Source organism: Platalea leucorodia (assembly GCF_965183815.1).
Source record: "Platalea leucorodia genome assembly, chromosome: 15".
NCBI lineage: Eukaryota > Metazoa > Chordata > Aves > Pelecaniformes > Threskiornithidae > Platalea > Platalea leucorodia.
In genome coordinates, this window is record NC_138837.1 from 5,571,251 (window position 1) to 5,596,915 (window position 25,665).

Below are 25,665 nucleotides of genomic sequence, written 5' to 3' on the forward strand. Positions count from 1 at the left end.
TTCAGAATTGTGTTTGCTGTATAAACAATACAGTATAAATAGCACATTTTACCATAAACCAGTATTTTATTGGTGTAATTGACCCCCATGTACAGTATTCCTGGCCCACGATGCATGGTCCCAGCAGGAACTGTGCTGGCACACAGTGTGTGCAGCCACACAGGGAGCTGAATCATGAAACCGGTTTAGATTTAAACTAATACATTTTTCTTCTGTGTGTTTTTTTTTGTTTTTTTTTTTAAGCCAGATCAGTTGTGTGATCCAGCTCTCCCAGCACAGCACAGCTGAGGGGGCTGTACGCCGCAGCGTGCGGGAGGGGATGTGTCAGTGCCTTATGGCACTATTGGTGCTGAAGACTGAAAATTGTTGAATCACAGCCTCAGGTTTCTAAATGTCTTTTGTAAATCCAACCCTTAAACACTCTGTCTTGGCTTCTAGAGAACTGTCCAAACGACTTCACATGCATCCTTAAGTGCTGTACCAGGTTTGGCCTTTTGTGAGTGAGAAGTGCAGATGGTTAAGTGTTTGATGCAGCTATATGTGCATATGCTTTTGAAGCAGACCACCCTGTGTTTATATGTAAACACTTCTAGACTATTTAGGCACATAACTTAATCTTTTGCATCCACTCAATAATAAAATGTAATTCCTCTATGACCGAAATAACATCTCTAGGAAAGTTGAAAACAAGCTAACTTGCAAGAATAAATAGAAATCTGCCTTCTTTCAGGTTTGGAGTTGACTCTGTCAGTGCTTTCAGATGTGTGTTGTTTCGCTTCTCCGCTGCAGGGTGGGGCGGCGTTGGGCATGAATCTTAGCAAATTTGTTCCTTAGGGCCTTTGTCCCAGGACCTTTGCCTAAAGTCTCTTAGCAAATTTGTTCCTTACAATCTGCGCGTTCTGCATTGCTTCTTCCCACACCTGTGGATTCATATTACCAAGGTGCTCCGGTGCCGAAACTCCCTCACGCTGCTCGTGTGTTGAAGAACTGTGTATAACTCGAGAGAGTCAGGTTTGCCCCTTCTGCCCTCAACTTCCCTCATGGTAGTTAGAAGTCAGTTAGTTATTTGAAAGAGGTAACGTTTTTCCTTTATAACATATCATGAATAAAGATTTCACAGCAGGAACGGAGGCATTGAAGGCGCAGCAGAAGCCGAGTTAGTGTGCAGATGAGAAGGGAACAGAAGGAAACAAGAGGAGCCAGGAGGAGCCTGGCTGGAGTCTTCCACCAACAGAAACTTGGAAATGGGATGAGGAGAGAGGGGAACCACTGAAGCAGTTTGTTCAGAAAGGACAAGGGGACAGTGTTAACAGCTATAAGAAAAGACAGCCTGGCAAGGAAGTTTATAGCTGGAGGAGAAGCTGGTCAGAACAAGCAAGGGATTTTAGTACTGGAGCCAGGAAACGTGAGCATTTTTATAGAGGCTCTGGAGAAGAAAAGAGCAAGAGCCTGAATTAACAATTAAAAAAACCAAAAAACCAACCAACCAACCAAACAAAAACAAACAAAAAAAACCCAAAAACCAAACACCACCACAACCTGTGGAATGTGGGGAGAGAGGCAGAGACTCCCAGCACTGACATACAGATGTCACGGATTGTGCGAGCTGTGTCTAATTTAGTCTTGAGACTTGAAGTCGCTTTCTGAGCCTGAGAGTGGTTGAATTTCTTTTCACGCTCTCCGTTGCCTATCCAAGCAGGAAGCATCATCTCACAAAGGCTGGCAGAGGTCACTGTTTTAATAACTATTGTTAATTGATGCTTCTGAAAAGCCTTCTATCAACTTGAATTTGCTACCTGCAGAGACTTGCTCAGCAGGTAGCCGACTCAAATTAAAACTTTAATTCATTGATTAATAAATCACACTAGAACTGTGACTACCTTGTAAATTTTAAAATATAATTTTTCTCTAATCAGGTTGCCTGAAAACTATTTAGTCTCTGTATAAAATCTATAATATTTAAAATCCTGCCCCTGCTAACAGCTTTAAGTTACATATTGAGCCTGGTTCTGCAAAAAATAGCTGTTCCTTAGGTCTCAGTAGAGTGCAGGCCAGCTCTTTGCACCGATGCCTTTATTAGCGAACACTACATATGCTAGCGAGAGTCTGCAGGGCCAGCCCATGCTGCTGAAATATCAGACATGTGGAAAGAAATTATTAGCTGTGTTGAAAATAGTAACTGAAAGCAAAAAAAAAAAAAAAAGCTGGGAGCAAGTAAATACTGTGCTAGTAAGTGAGAGAATGTGTGGAGTTTTCCCTGCTGCTGTCCAGAACATGATGAATCCAGCTTCAACAGAATCGTAGAGTTCCTCTTCATCTCATATGTGGTGTTTCCCACTGAGCGTATAGGAAAGATTGCGCTCTTTTATATTGCAAATGTGTATTTTTTTCTTCTCTCTCTCTTTTTCTCTGTCTCCCCAAGACCACTTAGCAAAATTTTCTTTCTTCCAAAAGACCTCCTCAGAAAATTATTATTGATACTTATATTTCTAATCTTTAAATTGTTGTATTGAGTGGAAAAAATGAACAGCATGCAAGTTAAACGCTGTGTGGGATAAATGCTATTTAAATCTTGTCTAAGCTGTTAAACATCACACTAACATTGGATCACTGGATCTAATCCAGTAAAAAAAAATAATGAAAGAGAGAGGTCACATTAGAGAACTAAACCATCTGTCCGGTGTGGAATTGAAAGGCAGTTATAGTGAATTACTTTTCTATGTTACTGTCTTTTGGGGGGCCTTTGTGTGAATCAAAGAGATGTTGCAAGACTGTTTATCTACAAAGATGGTTCCTGAATTATTTCTACCTTGTCAACCTGATGTTTTAGCGTGCGACTTCTCATTTGGCATTTTGCATAACTAATTAGTCCCTTATAAACAGTATTTTCAAACTGGCTTCAAAAGCGTCTTCTGTCGCAGGCGTTGTTCCTCTAATAGGGACTAAAGGATTTGTGTATACGCTTCTTGGCAAAATGGCGGAGAGACTTTCAAATAATATTTCTGTTGCTTTATTCTAGTGTTGATTTTTCTGCACGTTCATAACAAGAATTCATTTGGAGTATAACATTTCGAATTAATTTTAGTCTTTGCTAATGTTCATGAAGTAGATTGTTGTGTTTTGACTTTTGCAGTATTAATATAATGTGTTTGTAGAAAAAGCATCCTACTAAATGAAAATAAAAATAATGAATTTTAGTGTTGACTGCCTTGGAGAGCATCTGATGTCAGCTCTGATCTTACTGGCTGGTTCCGTTGCACGTTCAGATGCATACCCCTGAATGATACTATTTATCATTTTTAAAATAAAGATTTTCTGTCAAAAATATAATTTTAAAACCTCCTTAAAAATTATGAATCTGTGTCATGAAGGAGAGAAGGATGAGAAAAAATGGGAGAGGGAAGTTGGTACAAACCTGCTATTAAAGCTTCTTTAAAAATCCTCCCTCTGACCGGTAAAATTACATTAGCAAAATTGCTTTAGTATTTGATATGATTTAATGATCGGAAGTCCTGTCGGTCGAGTCTGTTGTTCTCTCCTGACTAGGATGCGTACAGGCCTGGATTAGGATGCAGGTATTGATGAAGTTACTTGAAGCTTTTTTGAATAGAATGGGACTAACTTAGGATGTCGCAATTATAAGGTGTTAATGTATTGTCTTTTGAGGCCTAGAAGAATAAGTAAGATGAAATTCTGTCTGTAGAGAGTTTGAATACTGTGCTGTAATTGAATATATAGACTACGGGGTATGATCTCTCGCAGTCGTTTGCGATCTGTCTGCAGGCCTTTTTGAGCATCCTTTGCATGGTAGAAAAGCTATGGGGAGGGCGTTTGCCTAGACACTCTATTCAACTCTGTTCTGTTGTAGGTGGAACAATGCCTGTTGTAGGACGAGAGGGGAAGCTACTACCGTATCATTTCAGCTCATATTTAGCTCTGAGAATTCCATGAATTTTTTTCTTAAGGTTAAGATATGCCAAATGTTTGAGCAAATCTATTTCCATTTGCCTTTCCCTGCTTTGCGTTATTTCTCCTGGGTTTGTAAATGCTTGTTCCAACCAGCATCTTTTGTAAGTAGGAGAAAACTGAGATGTGGTAAGTACGTTAAAAGTTAGAAGTGCTTATTGGCAAAGTAAAATTAGACTTTTCTCCATCCTTAAGTGCTACGCTTCTCTGAGACTGTGTAAGAGGTTCTGTAACATAAATAGGAACTATCATATTTTTGAGCTAAAACGGATTGGACGGAGATGTGTAAATTGTGACTCTGCTTATTTTGGCACTAAATTAATGTATTTCAGTTCTGTAAAATAAGTTCCAGCCAGCAGCTTTTTCTCTGACCCTCTTTCCAGACAGCCTTAGGAGTGCACTTTGTCATATGTTCTTCAGTTTTCTCTAAAGTCGTCACCAGTTACACTTTTACGTTACTTTGCTGCATCTGATTTATCATATCCATCCCTTCGCAAGATGTTTTACCAGATGTCCTCTCTGAAGGGCATATCTATAGAAGCATTTTGTCTTAGATTAGGTTGTTTGTCATTTTATATTTGAGGCCACCATGTAGTCAGGCTAATTTAGTAATTATATATGCATCTTTGAAGAATCCTTCTGTTCTGATGAGTCCTCAGGAAACCCTGATGTCTACTTGAAAAAAGGCAAAGGGGCAAAATAATATCTACATCAATGCTCTTTTATCATATTGGGCTTGGATTTCCTCTGGCATCCTCTTAACTGGGAAGAGAAGGAAAAGGCTGCCCGAGTGGCTGGTCCTGACAGAGTTGCTGAGCCTTGCCAAAGCAAAACATTCTATTTTCTTAAGTGCGTGGTTTTCCTTTTCTTTTTTTGTCAACTGACTTGTAATGAGTGGTGCAAAATTGAGTGGTACGAGTGGCCTGCGACTGACCTTAGACCTGTAGCTTTGGAAGGTTAAATGATGTTTTTTAAGAAAAAGGACTACAAATTTTAGGTTCCTGGAAATGCCAGCGTAGATGAAATCTCTCTCTCTCCATTTCTGGGAATACATGCATATGGCTGTATGTTTGAAAAAAATATGAGTACTTTGTTTTCTATGTACAGCCAGTATACTAAATGTCAATCAGAGAGTATATCAAAGAACTGCTTTATATTTCAGAGAATAATGATGCGTGACCAACCCCCAAACCTGTTATCTGATCCCTGTTGAAGAAGCTGTAGTTATATTTTCCAAATGTTACAGGTAAAGAATGAAGACAGTTAAATGGCATCATCTCCAAGGGATTTTGTGGCTATTTTCTTTAAAATTGTGACAGTCTTTGCGGGCATCTCAAAGTGTCCCTAGATGTCCAAGTTACAGGTACAGGTTCTGTGGCTCTGTTGTCTGGGCCAAGGCCTACAGAAAATGAGAAGTCTGTCTTCTGGTGATCCTCTGGAGCATTGCCTCACCATGTGGGTGCAGAAGGTGCTGCAGCTAACCTGAGCTTTCCTGTTGAAGGTGTGATCTAAGACAAGATAGAAGTGAATTTGCAGTAATTGCTGAGAGATCTTGGCCAAGATCTGCAAAGTTATTTAGATATCTAACTCTATTTGATATATAGTGGTTTGTAAAGTTAAACACGTCTGCAGGAGCAGGGTGTAATTTTTAATCAAACAGGTATTTACACTGCTGGATAGAAACAGATAACGGCAGGAAGCTACGCCAGGGGAGGTTTAAGCTGGACATTAGGAAAAGGTTCTTCACCCAGAGGGTGATGGAGCACTGGAACAGGCTCCCCCGGGAGGTGGTCACAGCACCAAGCCTGGCAACGTTCAAGAAGCATTTGGACAACGCCCTCAGACATATGGTGCGAATTTTGGGGTTGTCTTACGCAGGGACAGGAGTTGGACTCGATGATCCTTCTGGGTGCCTTCCAACTCGGGACATTGTATGTATGTTTGTATGAAAATTAACAGACTTCTAAGCCCCAAGTGTCTTTGTAACTCATCTTTAGGTTCTTTCAGGAGCTGGTTAATACAAATGAGAAGATTTCTGTTTTGCTGTATGAGTGATTTCCCTTAAAGGGAAGACTCTTCACAAGCTCCCTGTGAATTCCCTGTTCTGCCTTACACTGCTCAGGTAGTAGAAGGTGACACTTGGGTTTGTGTCAAGTTTTAAGGCACACGGTCAAGACAATTTTTACATTTCAAAAATAATCAGATCTAAGAAAGAGTTGAAGAATTGATTACCTCCAACCAGCCTGGATCACATTTTCAAAGAATAAATGTACATGTCCCCTGGGATTTTTCAGAAGGACTGAAGCAGATTAAATGCCCAAGTGTAACTGTTGCTTATATGATTTAAAATTACTTGAATTTTCCTTCCTTAATGCATATAGACTGTGTCAGTGTGTAAGCAGCCCTTGTTTTATGTAACTTCATATTTTGATTGTTTTTAACTTATTCTTGCCCAAAGCTTGGAAAACTAGAAAGCTTAAGTTATGCAATAATCTGCATCTTAGCATACAAGGCTGTAAGACATGTTCCTAACCACATACTAATCAAGAAACACAGAAACTCTATTCACGACAAGCGATAATTTATTTGCAGAGCCTGGAGTAACTGCATTTACGAAACAGTATGAACTCTCATGCTGTATAAAAAAACTCTGGGATTCAGTAATGTTTAAAATTAGTTAGGTGCGTACTGTCGATGTGTAGCTTACTCATCCTGAAGCACTGTCTTACGTGTCTCCTCTTCCACCGTGCTATGGAAGTTCTTGGCTTATGGATGTTTTGACTTTGCTTATCAGCAAGCAAGCTGTTAATGAGTCATTCAAGTGAATGGGGAAACTTTTTTTCTGCACAAGGAGAAGTGCGGATTAAGATTTTTATGCAAAATCGTCATAACTAATTCCATTCCTTTGTTACTTTTAAAAGTGGGCTGACTTTACCAGCTGTGTAAGTGAAGCTTTCCTGATCTTATTTTTTTCTGATGATTTTTAATCCCTTCCAAAATAGCAATTGTTGCGTAGCACCGCATTGGTTTTTGGGGAGGGGGTTAGCAACTAACATTAGAACTGAATAACTTCTAAGAGCAAGAATTCAATATTTTTTGCCTTTATTTAATCAGGTTAAAAATTAGGTTTTTCAGTTTTACTGTTAAGTCTGGGTGGGGCTACTGATTTTTCCAAAATCTTTTTTTCAGAGCACATATGCGGGCTAGCATGAAAACAGTTTTATCAATAAATTAACTCATGGATCTGGTCAAGTTGCAGAGTTTGTAGATGGATATGATAGCAAGGCAGCAGCGGCCCTCCCTCCTGCGTACTTCAAGAGAACGGAAAGGAGTACCGGAGGACAGATTAGGGCATGCATGATGCAGGCTGTCTTGTAAACTCTGCTAAAGCAAACACTGTGCGTTTTAATGTGTCCAGAGGAGTGGCTGAAGGATGTGAGACGTGCCCGTGGGATGGGGCGATGTGTCCTGGGAAACAAGGTCTCTGAAAGGGAGTTTTTGCTGTTAATGGATGTCGGCTCTTAATACGATACCAGGGAAGCAAGACAAATGCATGCCGGCTCGCTTTGGCCTGCATAAGCAGAGGGATTATACCCGGCAGAAAGGATGTTATTTTACCTCTGTGTTTGATCACCCCAGAGAAACTCCTAGAATGTCCTAGCCAATTTCAGAGTCACCAGTATACGAAATAAATTGGAAAGATTCAGAAAAAAAACCCCTAAGGATAGTGTGAAGACTTTGTGAAAACCTCTGTTTAGTTTATCAAAGAGAGGGTAAGGAGATGACAACCTATGAATTCCTGCACTGGAATAGTAATTTTGATAATGTGTCCTTCGACCCCCTGAGGCAAAAGTCTAGCAATATGATGGCAAGAGTTTGAGGCTGACAGATTGGGACTAAAAATTAAGTGAGTGCATGTTTTTAAGGGCAGAGTAATTAATTTTCAAAACAACTTACATAGGGCTTTGGTATGTTTCCTCTTACCAATAACTTTTTGATTTACGCTTGCGTGCATTTTTGAAGAATGTGCAGGCATCAAAGAGAAGTTACTTCAGGAAAGTCCTGTGGACATTGTTAAAAAGGAGTAATAATCTGAGTCTGTGGCAAGGAGCGTGTGTGTTAATTCTGTTGTTTTGGTTTGTTTGGTAGATACGTTGATGATGTGATCAATCGCATTGATAGGATGTTCCCTGAAATGTCTATCCAGCTATCCCGGCCAAATGGAACCTCGGCAATGCTTCTGGTAAGTTGGATCAGTTAATCCCTTGAGATGGATTTCTTAAGGGATTGAATTACTGTTGCTAAAATGCAGGTTATTAAAGATTCCCCCCCCCCCCCCGAAACATACTGTTCTTTTGTCACAGCAATGTAGGATCTTTCTTACTCTTAGGCAAATGAGTGATAAAAAGAATTTCACCTTTAAATGGAAGATCTGTTAGATTTTATTGTTAAATATGATTGTAGAAATACAAGTGCAAACTCAAATATTCACTGTGGTTTTCAGCAGTCTTGGCAATGAGTGAGTCTTAATCATGATAATTAAGAAGGAGTAGAGTGGTGGGAGGAAGAAAAGAAGAAGGAAACCAATATGATTTAAATTTGTTCAAGTTGTTCTTGGGTCAGTGAATTTCTGTTATATGACGAAGTCAAGAATTTGCCTTTGAAGTAAATGAGCAGTAAAGGCTGGATTAGAGATAAACAAGTCCAATACATTCGACTTATTTCTGCCTGACCAAGCAAGATTTCATTCCAGAAGAACCTATTGTTCACATCAATTTTCACAGGCGGCTGTTGTGCTTATAGCAAGAGAAGTCTTTAAAGCTTTTACTCTTAAGGCAGCAACGTGGAAGTGGAGTCTGTAACATAGCAGTTGGATGCTGATTTTCCTCTAGTAGGGAGAAAGGCAGAAGTTGCATCTTTTGCCAACTTTTAAATAAAACTAGAAAATGTACTGTATACACAGGTGAAGAACTGAGACCAGATGAGTCTTTTCCATCTCAGATTTCTCATGGCACTTACTTTTCCTTTCTCACATTGGCTGTTACAGAAGGGTTGGGTGTAGTGTATGTGTGAGGATATTTCTTGTTTTCAAGCAAATGGTAAAATGAATCTGAAAATCAGATATTTTGTCAAAACAAAATTGTCAAGTCAATATGAGTCAATGTTAGGGTCGCTCCTTAGATTTCGTATTGTTTTTAGAGTTTGTTGACTTTAAAACACTGTTATGGTTAGATTTTTGCCTGTGTTTTTCAAAGGTTCTCTTAATTTCTCTGTAGTAAGTATAGCTGTGATTATGTTTAGTTTTAATTAATCAACTGTCTAACATCCCATTATTAACTTTCTTTGAACTGCCCCAAATTTGCAAGAGATTAAGTGAGTCAGAGGTTAAAATAAACAGCTGGCATTAAAACATTTAATCTGCAATTGTTGGATTCACCAAGTGGAACAATATATTCCAGAAAAGAATTGAATTAATCAGTGCAGTCTTAAGGAGCTATAAGTCTGGGAAGCTTCTGCGTTTCCTCTTAAGCTGACTTCATATTTAACCATTTTGTTATAGAAAAATGTCTGGTTTTCCTTCCTTACTTTGAAACCCTTTCCATTCTCTTAGAGCCCCTCTTTGCATACAGTAAGTACCTTCCACTTCTGATGGCTTTTTGAGGTCAGAAAATAGATGACGCTTTTCAAGATTCAGGCACAATGAGGAAATTAGGTAAATTATCTTGGATGAGGAATAAGGTAGGGTGGAAGGGTGGTACCTTCCACCTAAAAGAAGCCCATTTTACAAGCAGTAGTAATTTAGTGAAATCCATGTTGCGGTTGCTCTCTAAATCAAGGACATTATTGTTGCTACAAGGTAGCGGCCCTGTATTGAACCAGTGGTATGCATATTTTCCTTGGATCAGAGATCAAAAAGGTTGTTTTTTAAAGTATTTTTGCATGTGATTGTGTGATGGGTTTATCATTTTTTCTTTTAGGCAGGTTTTCCCTCTTTCCCATCTGTCTCAGTTGATGTTGCCAATATGGCACTTTCCATCTGGCCCTGACTGCTACAAAAGCTTTTGCTGTTTTCAGCCACAAATCGTTCAGTGAAAGGTGCTGCAGGATGGGCAGTGTGAAGAGCACCTCCCCCAGAAGAAGGGAGGTTTTTTCAGTACTTGTGATTTCTCACTCTGAACTTCTCCCAAGTTAGATTTGGAGTTGCTCCCTTGCAGCAGCGCGGTTTACCACAATACCAAAGGATTCCGATAATGCTTATTTTATTTAAAAATATTTCACAACCATACTGTTTGCCCAGAGTTAATTAACTAACTGTATAATCTCAACCATTTTCATCCTTGGACTGTTCGTATCATACCTGCCGTTGCTTTTGAAGGTCTGTGACGCACAGGTCTAGTTGTTGTATTAAAACATCTTTAAACACAATCATTCCATTTACCAGAAAAAAAACATTTATTCATCTTCAAAGGCACTGGTAGGCACTATACATATTTTAAGAATGTGCAAATGATGGGAAGGAGATGGGGAAGAAGGGGAAGGGAGCGCCTGTGAGATTCTTTGCAACTTCAGAATAGCTGGAGACTTTGCCAAACAAATCGCCTTTAGGAAAAAGGCCTAACACGGAGAGTTTCAGCCCCAGACTCTACAGCTTCACGTGCACGTGGAAATCAGTTAATGCCCTTAGCTGTGGAGGTGGGACTTCCATGGTCTAAGATTCATCCGGTGTTTCAAGAGGAATAATTAGCAGCCATGTGAGCCTGCTGGTCAAGCTCTTCTGGTGAGTAACCTTTGTGTTACGCTGGGTTCTCCCTAACCAGGTTACAGCTTTCCCGTAAGCTGAGAACGTTAAGCAAAGAGAAAAATAAACTATTCCGGAGAGCATAAATGCTGCGTCTTGAAAGGTTGCTACCCCCTAGCCCTTTGAGGTTACTGTTCCCTTCAGACAATAAGGAGGTTTTTTATACTTTAGATTTATACACAGCAATTGTACCTCATTAGTCTGGATTTATGCTACACAGGCCAAACACATAAATAATTGAAACCTTTCAGAGCTGTGTGAAATCCTCAGCTGATTTTTAAAAGCAGTTTATCATGGCATTTCAAGGTGCTGTTTAATCCCAATCTTCACTAGTGATTTTTCAATTAATCTTTTAATCGTACTAGACATAAAAAAGACTAAATAGAGAATTATATCAGCTTTAATAACAGTGTTATGCAAAATTAATTTCTAGCAGCAGCAGAGGGAACTGTGGACTCCTTAAGGTTTTTGTGAGATACTGTTGGTCAAATGCCAGGAATTGTAAATAGATAAACCTCATCTCGTGTGTTAAGAAAACATGAATTGATTTTTAATTAATGAAAAATACCTAGATTTTTGCTTATTTCGAATGATTAGTTGTATTCCTAGATATACATTATTTTTTCTAATAAAATAACTTGATGGTGTGATTATTAGGTGATTGTTTCACACACCTTGTTTCCATTATCAACATTCGGAATATTTTTTTTCAGTGTGAAACACTTCATTCATTCATGTACAATTGAATTGAATGTACAATCCATTCATTCATTAATATGAGAAATACTTTAGAAAACAGTAAACATTAGCCCCACTTTTCCAGTTGACAAATATAACTTCCTCAGGGTCCTGTACCTAGCCGGTCCTAGTCAGGTGTAGGCACTTATTTTCTTGTCTTCGTCTGGGAACTACTTTGTCTTTAAAATCGTTTGTCTCCCCAGTGTTTGTAAAGCTACATAAAAGCACTACTATAGGAGTTAGAAACACTGCATAAATATTTTTCCAGATAATTGATTAGTTTTCTCTACTATGAGCTGTTTCTACAGGATAATGACATGTATAACTAACTTCCAATTTGAAAAATTGAATTGTTTCTGCCAAACCAAAGCTCATGGCAGCAATCACAATTTCTTTTTTTCATATTATCTTACAAATTTTTGATGATAAATTAATTTGATAAACTTATACCGATGCCTAGATTTTTATTAGATCTTTCATATAAAAATATGAAACATGTTTTAATACAATTTTATTCATTCTCCATAAAATCAGACACATTTGCATTTCAACTTCCAAGTCTTGTTCCAAGCATTTTAAACAGTCTGATTGTATGGAAGTGGGCTGTATTAATTGCAGATAGGCTAGACATCTGTTCACTAAAACGGAATCATTTCTTGTGTCTCATTTTTGTTTATCAGTGTTTTGCATAAAATCGTTATTGTTTTCTGTTGGAAAACTAGATTCTGAAATGTATTATTTGCCCATTAAGAAAGGCCACCAAACTGGTTTTTGTTCAAGAGACCCTGATCTTGAAGAACTGGGGGGAGGGAAATTTGCTGAGTGGTTTGAAATGGGTATTGATGTCATACTTGATCGGAAACAATTTAATGCTGTTATTTTCAAAACAATCTCTCTTCTCCAGAACGCTATAGCAGTGTAAGGTTTCCTCCTTACCAGTCTGGTGGTTCAGGAGGAAACTAGAGCAGAGGAGGCACGGGATAGAGGTAGGCAGCTTTCTGCAGGGATATAGATTTGATGATCGCGTTTGGTGGCTTAGGCACCTAATTTTAAGCACGGATGATGAACATGAATTTAGGGATTTACTCTCTTGGAGACACTAGCTAGGTTTTGGTGTTTGATGGAGGTACTGAGGTCTCTTGTGTGAGCTGAATCTGGAGGCAGCACTTCTGAGCTCAAAATGGGACTGTTGGGACTGCGGTGGCTTCACAGTTTGTCTCTTAAGATTGAGAAGCAGCATTTAAAAAGCATTAAGCCAGCATCTGAGGTCACGTATGTGCAGGAAGAATGTCTGGAATCAGCAAAGAAATTTCCTCGGCTTTACTCCCTCCGCAGGATTACTGTGCCCCAGGGTTGCCGTCCAGTCCCAAAGGCTCACAGGGCTGTGTTGGTATTCCTATAGGTTTATACTCTGCAACATCAGACATCTTTTTCGTCCCTGTAAAATTCCTGGTGTGCTATAACTTAGAATGGAAAAAGAGAGAGAATCCATTTCATCATCCATAGCGATGCTGGACTAAGGTGACCCTTCCCTAAGTGTGACTGGCCACTGGCAAAATCTGTCTTTTCGCCTTTGAGCGCTATTCTGTGCGAGTTTGTGTGCTTTATTGAGAGAATATGCCATGTTACCGAGGGAGAGGATCACCCGCTCGTCCCTAATATGGCAAAATCATTTAAAGTCCTTCATTTATGTTGACTTCTTATCATGCACTATTGCAATTAGGTTAAATTAATGAAAGGTAAATTCCAGCCCTTACATAAAAAAAGAAATCCTTGTAAAGAACGTAATTAGTATGTTTGTTTATTTAGACTCTAATGGCTTAATTGCATCTTATCTTGCTATTTACAAATAGGCATCATTAAAGAATAATGAGCATGTGAGGGAAAGCACAGCATTCATACCAGCAGCAGATGAGACCTAGGAAAAAAAAATAACAAGTTGAAAGTCTGGGTGTTGGTTTTTTTTTTTACTTTATATATATGTGTGTGTGTGTGTGTGTGTGTATATATATATATACACACACATATATATATATATGATTTCCAGGCATTGTACTGATTAGTAAGATAGACACACAAGTGGGAGGACAAGCTTATGGCTGGCTCTATGGCAAGGAGCAGATGTCTGGCCTTTTGCTGGAAATGTGTACAGCTTGGTTACAGCTCTGGTTTGATGTTGTCTTATTGTTTTCTAAGGTGAATAAAAAACGCATACAAACATGTGCTCCTTTTTATACAAGCGGGGAGGTACCCATGTTAACTGAAAAGAATGTGTTCTTTCTTTTAGCTCTGCATTGCAGAGCATCTGCAGCTCAAATCAGCAGCAAATTCCCTGGGATGCTGAGAGGAAATCTGGAGCTTTGGGAATTTTTTGCAAAGTGTTGGAGCGTGGTGTTGTCAGCATACGTTTTCCTAATACCAAACTTTTAAATAAATTAGAAGAATGAATGTTTGTTAATGCATTTTTTAAAAATGTTTATAACAGGGCTTTTCATTTGGTATCGGTTTCAGCGAGGGGGCAAAATTAAAGGGGGGGATTTCAAGCTATTTCCTCCAGGCAGAATTCTGGCATGGTAAATTAATTTTGATCCTTTTCATTTTGTAAACTAATTTTGCCCCCAGTTCTGACTTATTTGGAGCGATACTTATTTCTTTTCCCACCGTAAGTGATGTTAAATGGGAACTTTTTTAGCAGTCTTACAAGAAATTATCTAAGCCATTCTCACTGATTATTCTGTTTCCCCCTCCCCCTTTCTTGGCATACAGTGTCTGTCATATGCTCTTTGAGAATTATCTTGGTGATAGACAAAATATTTTTAAAACTGGGATATTTCAAGAAGATTTTTGTTTTATATATCTTTGTCAGAAAAGCTGCATAATGTTGCAGATTTCAATCAGCTGCCTGTCCTACCTTCTTCTGGAGCTTGCTGTTTTAGGAAGCAGGGGATTTATGAATAACTTAACTGTCTGAATTTAGTATACTTTAGTTAAAAGGAAGTTAGAAGTACATTGTTATTACACAGACCAAAACAGAAGCTACAGAAGTATTTAACTTGCAACTGTTCCATTTTCAGCTTACAGAACTGTGGGGCATATTTTTTCATTCATATTAATTGAATTTTAAAGTGACCTTGTACATGTATTGATTTGAATTAAAATTTTCTACATCAAGGACGAGTTGGCATATATCCTTCAGGCGAAATATTAAAAAGGCAAGTGCTGTCTTAACAGGATATCGACAGAAGTTGTTGAAATTTAATAGGAAAAGTTGGCTTAGAAAGGAAATTGTTACCTTTTTGTCACAACTGAAAGGTATCTTTTCTGTATAATGAAAGAAGTTTCTTTCAGTTGATACCTGTGGAAATGCAGGGACATTTTAGTGCCCATTAAATAGGGACCATCTGGGTGAGTCTCGACCTCCAGAAGGAGAGACCCGCACTACTGGAGCTTAGAGTAGAACTATCAAATTACTTTTTTACCAGAGCCATTAGCTTTTTATTACCTTCTTTCAGGTGATCTGTAGGGACACAGTTGTATGACTATAGGTGTAAATTATATCCCATACATAGACCTTTTCAGAACGTGGACTCCAGGTAGCTAAGTTGAGCAGGCATTGAAAGAAAATGGTTTGCTGGAAAACATGATTTGTAAAATACGGTTGAGGTGAACAAAAACATTAAGTCCTGAACACAGTTACAAGTCTTGATTATTAGAGGAAGAAATAAAGGATATCCCATTTATTGCGTACAATACGGAATGAGCTTTACCCTGAAAATACCTGTGGAGCATACTTTTGGCTTCCAAATCGAACAGCATCCTCCAGTCTAGTGACAGGCTGTTGTTCATTCTTTGTGCTACTAGCCTCATTCTTTCAATGATGTTAAAATGATGAACTATAATTTCTCTGAGCTACGCTAAGTTTTACAAAATTTCTACTTCTGTCAGACTTAACTAATGATACGCTTCTGCAAAAATCATCTGAAAGTCCCGATCTCTCTTCCAGCCAGTGTAAAATCTACAGGAATCCCACGTCAGAACAATAGTGGCACAAAATAGGAAAGTTTATTCTGTTTCAGTGCCAGAGCACTGAAAGAGCTAATTCAGACAACCTAGCACTAACCCGGCCAAAGCTGCGATGCCTTTGATCGTTCATTTGTATTACCATGATGCCTGGGTTCCCCTGCTCCTGCAGAGGACCCCCTTGCACAAACCGTGGTCTAAGTTGAGATTGCAACAGAAGTGCCTTCCTCGGAGAGCTCACAGTCTTAGGTACCCACTTAAGGATGGGTTTACACAGCTCCTTACACATGTGGGAGACAGTGTAACCCTGCTTGTTCGACATTCAAGCAAGTGGGTGATGGAGGCTACTGTCCCGGACCAGTCTGCAGAATTTGGCCTTTCAGTATTGCACGACGGATGATAGCCGGAGCCTGGGTAGCTGTGACGGATTCTGAAAGGGTGGAGCGAATCATTGGAAGGGTATGAAAACAGATGACCTGGGAAAAGGCAATGAGCTCATGCAGAAGCATTTTGAAAGCATTTGTACAGGTAAGTCTTGTGGGGAGGTTTGAGGCCAGCAATAAGTATATTCAAGCAAGCTGGAGTGCCAAACATGGGATTTTTCAGCTTGTTATGTTCCACTGTTCACTCTGAGGATTTTCAGGAACATCCCACACAGGCTTCAGATCAACATCATCCAATTTTTTTTCCACCTGGCAGCAATGTGAGATATCATGAATGCAGAACGTAAGGGAAGAGGAAAGGAGTGAGCATCCACTAAAGTGTGTGAAGGCAATGAAGACAGAAAATATTATCTATAAAGCTGGGTCTGGGTGTTTGTAGGGCAGCCTTTTTGCTCTTCCATTAAGAAGATTTCTTTTCCTTTTGTTTAAGATTTCTTCTTTTCCTCCTTTTAACTTTAGTGTATATGGTTGATGCCTGGTGTGAAGTTACAAGAGTTAGTTCTCTTAGTAGAGAAGTGCCAGTCTTACTAAGGTAGAAAAATAAATCAACACCTGTTAACTCTAAGTGTGGTGACAACTTTTTTCAAAGCGACTCCATTTCCTCATCTTCGCAGTTACGACAAAAACGTCTCTCTGATTCTAGTGGACGATCGGCATCATAGATCGGGCACCTCTGGGTCATGACTTTGTATTTTTAACTTAATTGATACAGTGCTAGATGCTGAAATAACTCTGGCAGTTTCCTTTATTTGCAAACCAACTAGGTCTTATTACAGAGTATCCCAGCAAGATCCTACATTTAGACCCAAATTCACAGTACCTGATATCATGATACGGTTGCCTGAGAACACCAGGCAGTTCCATACATGTTCAGAAAATCCCAGTCTGTTGTAAGAAGGTAGGAACCAGAAGAAGCTATTCATGGTATGTGCATGGCTCAGGCCTTGGTACAAGTTACCCTCCTTCAGCCTGTAATATTTTTCTTCAAAAACTTACCCGTTCTTCTGAGCTGCTCTTTCTCTTCATGTTCTTGCAAAATTATACCTAGCAGCCTGCCTTCTTGAAGTTGACTCTTTTTTCCCTTCTCATTTCCCTGTCCCCTCCCTTGCCATCAACTTGTTCTTCCCTGTTGTTTAGACTCTCGTGTCCTAGAGTTGCTTTCTCCATATCCCATGCCAGAGAACTGTCATCAGTTCTTTTCGGGATTTGTAACTCTGTCCAGCTCTATAGTGATATAATAAGCAGCATTTAGAGTAGTTTGGGTAACTGTTCTGCAAAGTCCTGTATCGTCATCCCGTTCCTACCACCATGTCCCCTCCTAACCCTCCTTAGCTCCCGTCAGCTTTGAGGTGGAGTCTTTGTGCCAGATTTTGTCTTCCTCCTTGGGGGGAAAGCATCCTGGCACTTCAGAGCTGATTTGCCTGTTAGTCTCCTAGTTAGTCAGCATCAGGGTGAGGTTACTCGTGTTGAAACAAGGTGGTAGGTAGGAGTCATTAGCAGGAGTTAAAAAGAAAAAGCATGTAACAAATCAATAAAGATGCATATTGACTGATTTCTTTGGGTGTGGATTTGCCTGCTGAGGTTAGGAGCACAATTGCTCTGGCCTGTGTTAATCTATACTGGACGAAATGTTGGAACACAGGCAACGGAAAATGAGCTGCTGCTGCTGGTTGGGAAATATTAAAATGAACCAATTGTTTCTTTTTTATCTCAGTGTTATGCTTTTCTGGGTGAGGAAAAACTCCGTAATCTCTGTATAACAAAACACAATGACAGAATTATTATTAGACACACATCGTAACAATATTGAAGTGCAAGTTCATCTTTGAAATGTAAATTGATTTTTAGATTAAAATGCCTTCATTATTGCATTTTTGTCAATAATATAGTTTAGGCTTATTTCTGTTGTTATACTCTGACTGACCCTATATATTTTCCGTGATACTAGTTTTATTCTTTACCGCTTTCACAGAACAAAATTAAACCTTTGAAAATGTAACATTTTTACATTGCAGCTGTAGTTTCCTTTTAAATAATTTTACATTTTTATTGAACCTAAAATGTTTTCCATTAAACTCATGCCATGGTTTTAAAAGGTAGCATTAGAAGAGTCTGATTCTTCTTTCAAATTATTTTTCTCTAAGTGGGCTTATATTGCAGAATATCAAATACATCGAAAATAATCACGTTTGCTCATTGTTTTTGACAAGTTATTGAGTTGTGATGTTAATAAAATTGAGAGGGTTGCTTGGCAGTGTCATGCCTACACAAGGGAATTCTGTGAATTCATACATTTTCAGTTGCAAATGAATGTTTGTTTGTTCTGCGCTTTATAGTCTGTCTCTTCCTCATAACACACAGGGTGGGTTTAGATCTTTTTATTTTGGTCTGTCTATAAAATATTGAAAACTGAAATTGCGTCAACTTAAGCTGTTAACTTGATGGTCTTGTGAATCGACTCTCCTTCAGCTTGTTTCTGTCCTTCTCTTCTTCACAGGTTACCTTAGGAAAAGTGTTGAAAGTGATAGTGGTGATGCGGAGCCTCTTCATTGACCGGACAATAGTAAAAGGGTACAACGAAAATGTCTATACTGAAGATGGCAAGGTAGGTTATTGTATGTCCAGCAACATTAAATTTTATTCTTACCTGGTATTTAAATGTCAGAGAACAGGAATCCCATCACAAGTATGCTAGAAACATAAAACTGTCAAAAGACTCGTTGGATGTTTTGCAGAATGCTCCAGTTTAAATTTATCATGCTTTGCTTGGATTTTTCATACCCAAATGTCTGACTTCTTTCTAAGCTCTGAAGCCCTCACTTGAATTTCTAATTTATCACCTTAGACCCCAGTTGCCTCGTTAATCGTGTCTACTGAGAAAACATTTTTTCAGTGTACCAGCACATCAATAGCCCCAGGTTCAGATTTCTCTTTTCCGAGAGCCATTGGGAAATCTCGGGCTAGTTTTGTGCTCAACTTGATAAACGCAACTGTGAGAATCGTTGGTAGGTAGTCCTCAATAATTTGCTTGTCAGTAATAGCACATCTTGAACAGCAGCTATTGAAGCAAGTGTTACCTGTTTCCACAAGTGATTTGTTTTATGAACAATTCACCCTGCTTGAACCCTCAAATTTCGTCTGACTGCACACGCTCCATATGGCTCTCTTTAGCGCATCAGGAGATGTTAATGGGACCTGACGGCCTTCAGCTCAGCTTGTTTCTCCTTTCGGGGTGGAATGGTCTCTCTTACCGAGACATCCGCCAGGACTCTCCTTTGCCAGTAACAGTACTAAATACCTCGATGTTTCACATTTTCTCTCTGGAGCTTTCTCTTCTGATTATGAAGCCTATTAAAATAAAAAGTTCATTATATCAAGATGAGTACTTGGCACCCATAGGCCATGTTATAATGAGGTGAGACTTTTTTTTCCTTTCAAAAGTGATAACTGTGTTTTAGCACACAGAAGCACGTTGTCTACTGACCCAGAGTTCAGCAGCTCTGAGTCTGAACCTCTGTTCTCTAGAAAAGGCCAGGAGCTGATCTGCTGAAGGAAATAATGCAGCTGTATTTCCCAGGTGAGAGATTCTCACTCGAAGGGCGGGGGATTGGCCTAAGAAGTAGTAAAATAAAAATTGCCTGATTTTGATTTGCATTATTCAAATATGCAGGTTTAAATACCACTTTGCCGCAGAAGCAGCTGCACTGTACTCCCTGTATATTAGCATATAAATACAGGCTTATAGCACCAGCCCGTCTTCACCCCAAGTTCTGCTCGGAAGTGAAATGATAGTCTGCCCGAAGAGCACTGACAGTGCTTGATGGATTCCTGTGTCACACTTCATTTGGGCGTGCTCATTTTCTCTGATGAATCCAGTTTCCTTTGAAGCTCCCTTGAAATATAATAATGTTACATATACCAAAAAGCTAAGTAAAAGAGTTCCTTTCTGAAACTTGGCATCTGGCATTGGGCTTCTGTTTAGCTCAAGGTTAACTCTCCTGAGAGCCGCATACCGATTCTCTGTCATCGTTTGCTGCGAGGGGGAGAGCGGGACTCACCAAGGCCAGCTTTGGGCACGGGGCACTAACCTTTGTCTGCTCTCGGTGGGGAGCAGTTCAGCTTCTCCAGAGCATCGGTGCTAACACCTGGCTCGTTTTCTTGCTTTAAGTCAGTCTGCAGGGAAGTCTGTTCTCTACCAATTTAGCTTTCTGTGTCCAAAGCTAGGCTATGCGACTGCTCCCACGAGGCTGCATGGACCTGTGACCTTTACGTGGCAGTTTGCTATTCCATTGGGCCATCCCTGAAGGTCTGCGTTTTAGGTATAAATAGGAACATTTCATTTGACTTAAGTAGAATTGGAGTTGCAGCCACTTAAATCATGAGTAAATTTGGCTTGGAAGATTGAATAAATGCGTAGCTTGCGAGTTTTGCCAACTGGAGCGCATATTGACAAACAGCGAGCTCCCTCTTTTTCACTAATTAACTACGCTGGTAATTGGAGAATAAGAATAAGATTGTGCTCTTGCAATGATTCGCTTTACTTATTGTGCCTGCTGGGAATGAGCGATTACAGTCAATTGCAAACATAGTCCATTCCAATTCCTTCTCTGTCACAACAGATGCTGTTGGGAAAGTACTCCAGTGAGGTTTCACCATACTAGCCTAGCTTCTCCGTTTCTAGCCTGATGGGGGGAAATTGCACTAGCATTCAGAAAACACACAAAGGAGTATGAAAAAGGAGAAGATCAGCGAGTATCTTTATTAAATAACAAAAATACGGAGAACCCTCAGGATCACAGTAGGAGGTGATCGTTTTTCCAGGGAGCAGTTTACACAGTAATCGCTGATTTGAGGGTTTGCTTATGTATTCCTAGGAAGCATTTAATATTTGTAAACAGCAGTGGTAAGATTAACTAGGTGGTATCGTACAACATGGCAATTTTGAAGCTCCTGTCTGTTCTGTAAGCCATGTTGAAGAAGGGACACTGGATAAGTCGTTTTGCTTCTATACACTTAAATAGCTGAATGAGGGTCTGTTGAGTCCTCCTCCTAACAGCACGGGTCAGTGGGTCCTTTAAGTAACGAAAGTGAAATTCAGTGGGGGGCTTTCTCCAGGTAGAGCGGGGTGTGGGGCAACAACATATATTCAGCAGTATTCAAACAAAGACGACATGGCCATAATGAGGAGACTGAATGATCACACAGACAGTAAGTGAAAAATTGACTGTGCACAGAAGAGGCCGACAATTTGCTTGCGGATCAGGGGAGTCATCGTTTATCTCTGAAAGTACAACTGCTTTAGCAAATTTCGCATGACTGGGAAGAAAAAGGGAAGAGGTGAGTGCAAACAGCAGAGGCGTTGATAGTCTTCTGGTAGTCAGGCAAGTCTGGAAAAAACCAAATATGGGTGTTTCTTGTAGCTGTGGAACTGTGCATGGTGGCATACTAGCAGTTGCACAGGAAAGCTGACGTTGCATTATCCGGGTTGCTTTAGCTTGCTGTGTGCCTGTACGTTGTGCTCTGTAGGTTGACAGGTACTTACGTAAAAGCTTCGTGTCGTTTCTGCTGTAGTGAAGTCTAGTTAAATTGGGTACTCCCTCTTACAGATTTAAATACTTTCAAAATCAAGGTGAAAAAATAGAAGTCTTAAGCTTGCAGTGAGTAAAATAAGACGCTACATTCTGGGGTTTTATTTTCAAGCTTTGCTTATACAGACGAAGAATCATCGCATTTCTTAAGTGCTTCATGTACTTCTCTCGTGAATTATTCACAAACCCTGCAGAATATGTCTTTGCCAAGTTGCCAGCTGCATAACTTAGACATTTTTGGTGACACTTTGCAAAAACAATAGGTGAGATCTGGCAGCCTCTGTCACGTCGTGGGTTCTGGATGCTGATGGCTCTGCAGTCGCTCTTGCTTACCGTACTAACCCATTGCGTCCACCACCTACTGATGCATTTCAATTAGCCCTATGGTTTTAGTGATGGCACCGTGCCACCCTTAATTTCAAACTCCGACATACTCATTGTGCGCTGGAATTTAACCATGGATAGTAATTAATTACTAGTGTTGTCCTGATTCCTGAATAAATGAAGCTATACAGTTCACCCTTGCAGGGTAGGCTTATTGTCAGCTGAGCTATTAGTGGCCCTAGTCTGCCAATAAAAATAAAAACATATTGGGATTTTTTGGCATAGTAATACTCTGCTTTTCTTTGGATGCCAAGACTAAGAACCACCTTGACAGGGCGTATTTAGAGTGGGTACTTAATATCAGTGCCTCGCCAAATTCCTATTTTTGCATCCGTTAGACTTAACTGAAGAAACACTAAGTGCCTCTGTTGAATTATCATGTTAAGGAACTTGGGTTATGTTAATTCTATGGCTTCATTAATTACCCCATATCAATAAGAAAAGGCAGCTTTTAGCCTCCTAGCGTAAGAGAGAAAAAGAAATAGTAGTATCAAAGGAAAGCTTCAAAGACAGGCAGAGCTGTCTCTTGGGTAATTTCTGATCCCTGCATTCTTTCCACTTCAAAGCTGGATGTGTGTGTGTTTGGGTGAAGGGGGGGTTGAATCCGATTTCTCTAATAAGTGTTGGCACCGAACCTGTTTGATATTAGATGCAGGGAACATTCTGATTTGTTATCGCCTTTGAAATCGTTCAGACGACCTTCAGAAAATGGCCTCTTGTTGCTTGTGCTGGGGGTGGGTGGGGAGAGTGGGGCATTGGGAAAAAAAGCCCCAGTTTAATTCACATGCAGAGGATGCCCTGAAATTGTGCTTTCAGCAGTTTTTTAGTTACAAATGTGTGTCTTGATTGAAAGTGAAAAGTTGAAGAATAATAGACCTATAACGATGCATTCTTTAATCCGCCTCTGCCTTAATCCTGAGTTTCAGGGGGAAAGGTGGGCAGTCATTTAGGATGTGTGCATGTGGTTTGGGGGGGTTTGGTAGCTTTTTCTTTTTTTCTTTTTCTTTTAACTTGGATAACACCATGTCTGTAAGACAGACATTCATTACTTTTTCAGCTTTTCAATCTTCAGGCCAACTAATGAACATTCAGAACCTGTTGGACTCATCTTAATGCAGCATCTGAAGTGGACTTTTTTCTTTTTTTTGAGTCTAACTAGAGAGGATCACATACTTGGTTTGATCACTAGAGATTAGCAAAACCATACATACATTCCAATTATAGCAACTCTCTCTGCAGTCAAAGAAAGCCTTAAATAACATGAAAACAGTTTTTTAAAAACATGCATTAATTTTTTATTTTCAAATGTAGACTTTTCTACTATGGAAATGCAATGCTTCCTTCCCGACAGGCCCAGGTCTATTATTACACTGTAAATCAAGCTCAGGTCCAAGTCCAGGCTGAACTGCTGCTTGTGGACTCTAGGGTATGAGTGCTGTTGGTGTTCACACAGGTTCTGGATCCCACCCTAAGAGCCAGTAAATGTAAAAAGGGTTGTAGGTCTGTGCCTCAGGGTACTTCTGTCTTCATCTAACCTGGGAAAGGCATCGAGACATCAGCTGCCTTTGTCTCACGGCAAGGTCAGCAGTACTAAGCCATGAAACAGCTATCCTGACGTGATTTTTAAAGTCTTTCACATCACCTCCTGCCCAGACTGAGGACTGGGGATTCAAGAGTCACTTCTGTACCAGTATTTGGAAGTGGGCCACTTAACAGTGTTACTCTTAAAAGAGTGGGAACTTTTAGCATTCTGCACCTTTTTAGCAATGTGAATTAATTACTTGGGTTCAGCATCCTTCCCCCTCTCCTTCATCACCCCCCCAGTGTGTTTTACTCGCTTCATATGACTTCCTTCATTTCAGACTCTCATTTTTGTGCCTTTTAGAAGACTTGTAAATTCAGCTGGAACTTAGGGGCAGTACCATAAGCCAAAACTAAAATAATCAGTTGTACTTTATAGTAAAGGAGATAAACCCCCGTTGTGGGAAAGCGTGTGTGACCATATTATCAAGCACTAGAGGAGCTATCCCTGCTTCATAAATTCACTCAAAAAATGATTTTGTCTAGATTAAGATTCCTGAGGTTAATGCTGTAGCAAACACCTTTCCTGTGACAAGTTTTGTGCGTACGGAATTTCTGACTACAGTGGGATCTGTAGGAAAAAAGTGATTTGCAAGTCTGGGATTGAAGGAAATTCCTCTTTGTTTTTCCCTGCTGCATTTCCTTGACAGAGTAGAAGATATTCCACAGGCCGGGGCTAAAAGAGCATTAGCATGTCAGTTGAAATGGTTTGTGTGAGCCATTTGGTTGTTTAACAAGGACAGCCTTACCTTCTGGTTTCTGGGGTTAATAAAAAAACATTTCAATTTTGTTCTTTTAGTTTGTCTGTAGTTGAGCGCACATTTAAGTCATGGGTATGTTCAGTTATCTACAACCTTAAATCTCTTTTAGTGTGATTTTTGTCTGCAAATGTAAATGCAGTTTCCTAAGGGATGTTTTATTTAGCCCCAGTAGACCAGTGCTTTGGCTTAATTCAGCTAAACGTTCGTTGTGTCGTTTGTAACTGAACCACTTATTCAGACACAAGACAAGCATAAACTTAGTAAAAATGCCCTCATTTTAGAAACAGACTGAAGCTGATGAATATTTGCATAGATCAGCCACAACCCCATACAGATGAAGATTTGGCTTTTTTTAAAGAGAACACGTTAATTCAACAGGTCTTTTATATATATATATATATATATATATATATATATGGGTTTTTATTGAAACAGTGATGAATTGTGTTCATTCTTCATTGCAATACAAAGGAAATCATACGTCATTAATTCCCTTTCTTGGATTGCAACAGGTAAAGGCAACGGGTCAAAATAGTGAACTGAGAAATCCGTAGATCTGTTTGCCTGCTCTTTTAATTTGAACGGCTGTTTAGCTTATTTTTCTCTGTAATCACATGTGGTAATATATAACTCTTCTTTTTTTTTTTTTTCCCTACTGTAGCTTGACATATGGTCTAAATCCAACTATCAAGTTTTTCAGAAGGTAAGACTCACATCATTTCTCTCTACATAATGTGTATAGGAGATATGCAGAGTTCATTTTAAATATCTAGGCCCTCTGTAAAAGAATTCAGAAGTTATTCCTTTGTCATCACAACTTGCAAATAACAAACAATAATCTGTAATAATGGAAAACTGTGAGTAGAAAAGGAGATCACTTCTGCTGTTATTTAATTCGGATTTATTTCCCATCACCGCTCCAGTCCATGGTTTGGAATAGGAAATTGGAGATTATACTACTCTAGCCTTCAAATTTCACGAGGAATCTTCAAGTACTCTTTTTTTTTAGTTTAAGTCTTTTCGGGGAGGAAGGACTGTTTCAGGTTCATTTGGATTTTGTTTTGTTGTTTTCATTGGTTTTGGTTTCCCCCATTTCGTGAGGGCTTGAGTTTAATAAATCAGTAGAACTCACTTCCCAAAACAAGTTTGGAAGTTTTTTCTATGACGTTATTTTGCCTGCTTCTCTTCCCATGATGGTGTAAGCAAAAGGAATAACTTAGTGAAATGAATGCCATTCCAGAAAGTAAGAAAAGACCAATGAGAGAATGGGAGCACTAAGTATAAAACTACTAAGAAGGTTGAAGTGTATTTTGGAAAGATCTATATCTCGCTATTTCCCAGGCAGGGAAGAGAAGATTTCTCTTTGAAGGCCTCTTGTCAAAATG

At 39.4% G+C, this 25,665-nt stretch overlaps 1 protein-coding gene across 2 annotated transcripts in view; it reads left to right on the forward strand.

Annotated features, from left to right (window-relative positions):
* Window positions 1–25,665, forward strand: part of MED27 (mediator complex subunit 27) — a 96,354-nt gene that overhangs the window by 59,779 nt on the left and 10,910 nt on the right. For both annotated transcript variants that reach the window (XM_082327200.1, XM_082327201.1), the window contains exons 4-6: window positions 8,116–8,209; window positions 18,464–18,571; window positions 24,942–24,983. In XM_082327200.1, coding sequence (XP_082183326.1) covers window positions 8,116–8,209; window positions 18,464–18,571; window positions 24,942–24,983 — 244 coding nt within the window. The remainder of the gene's footprint in view (window positions 1–8,115; window positions 8,210–18,463; window positions 18,572–24,941; window positions 24,984–25,665) is intronic.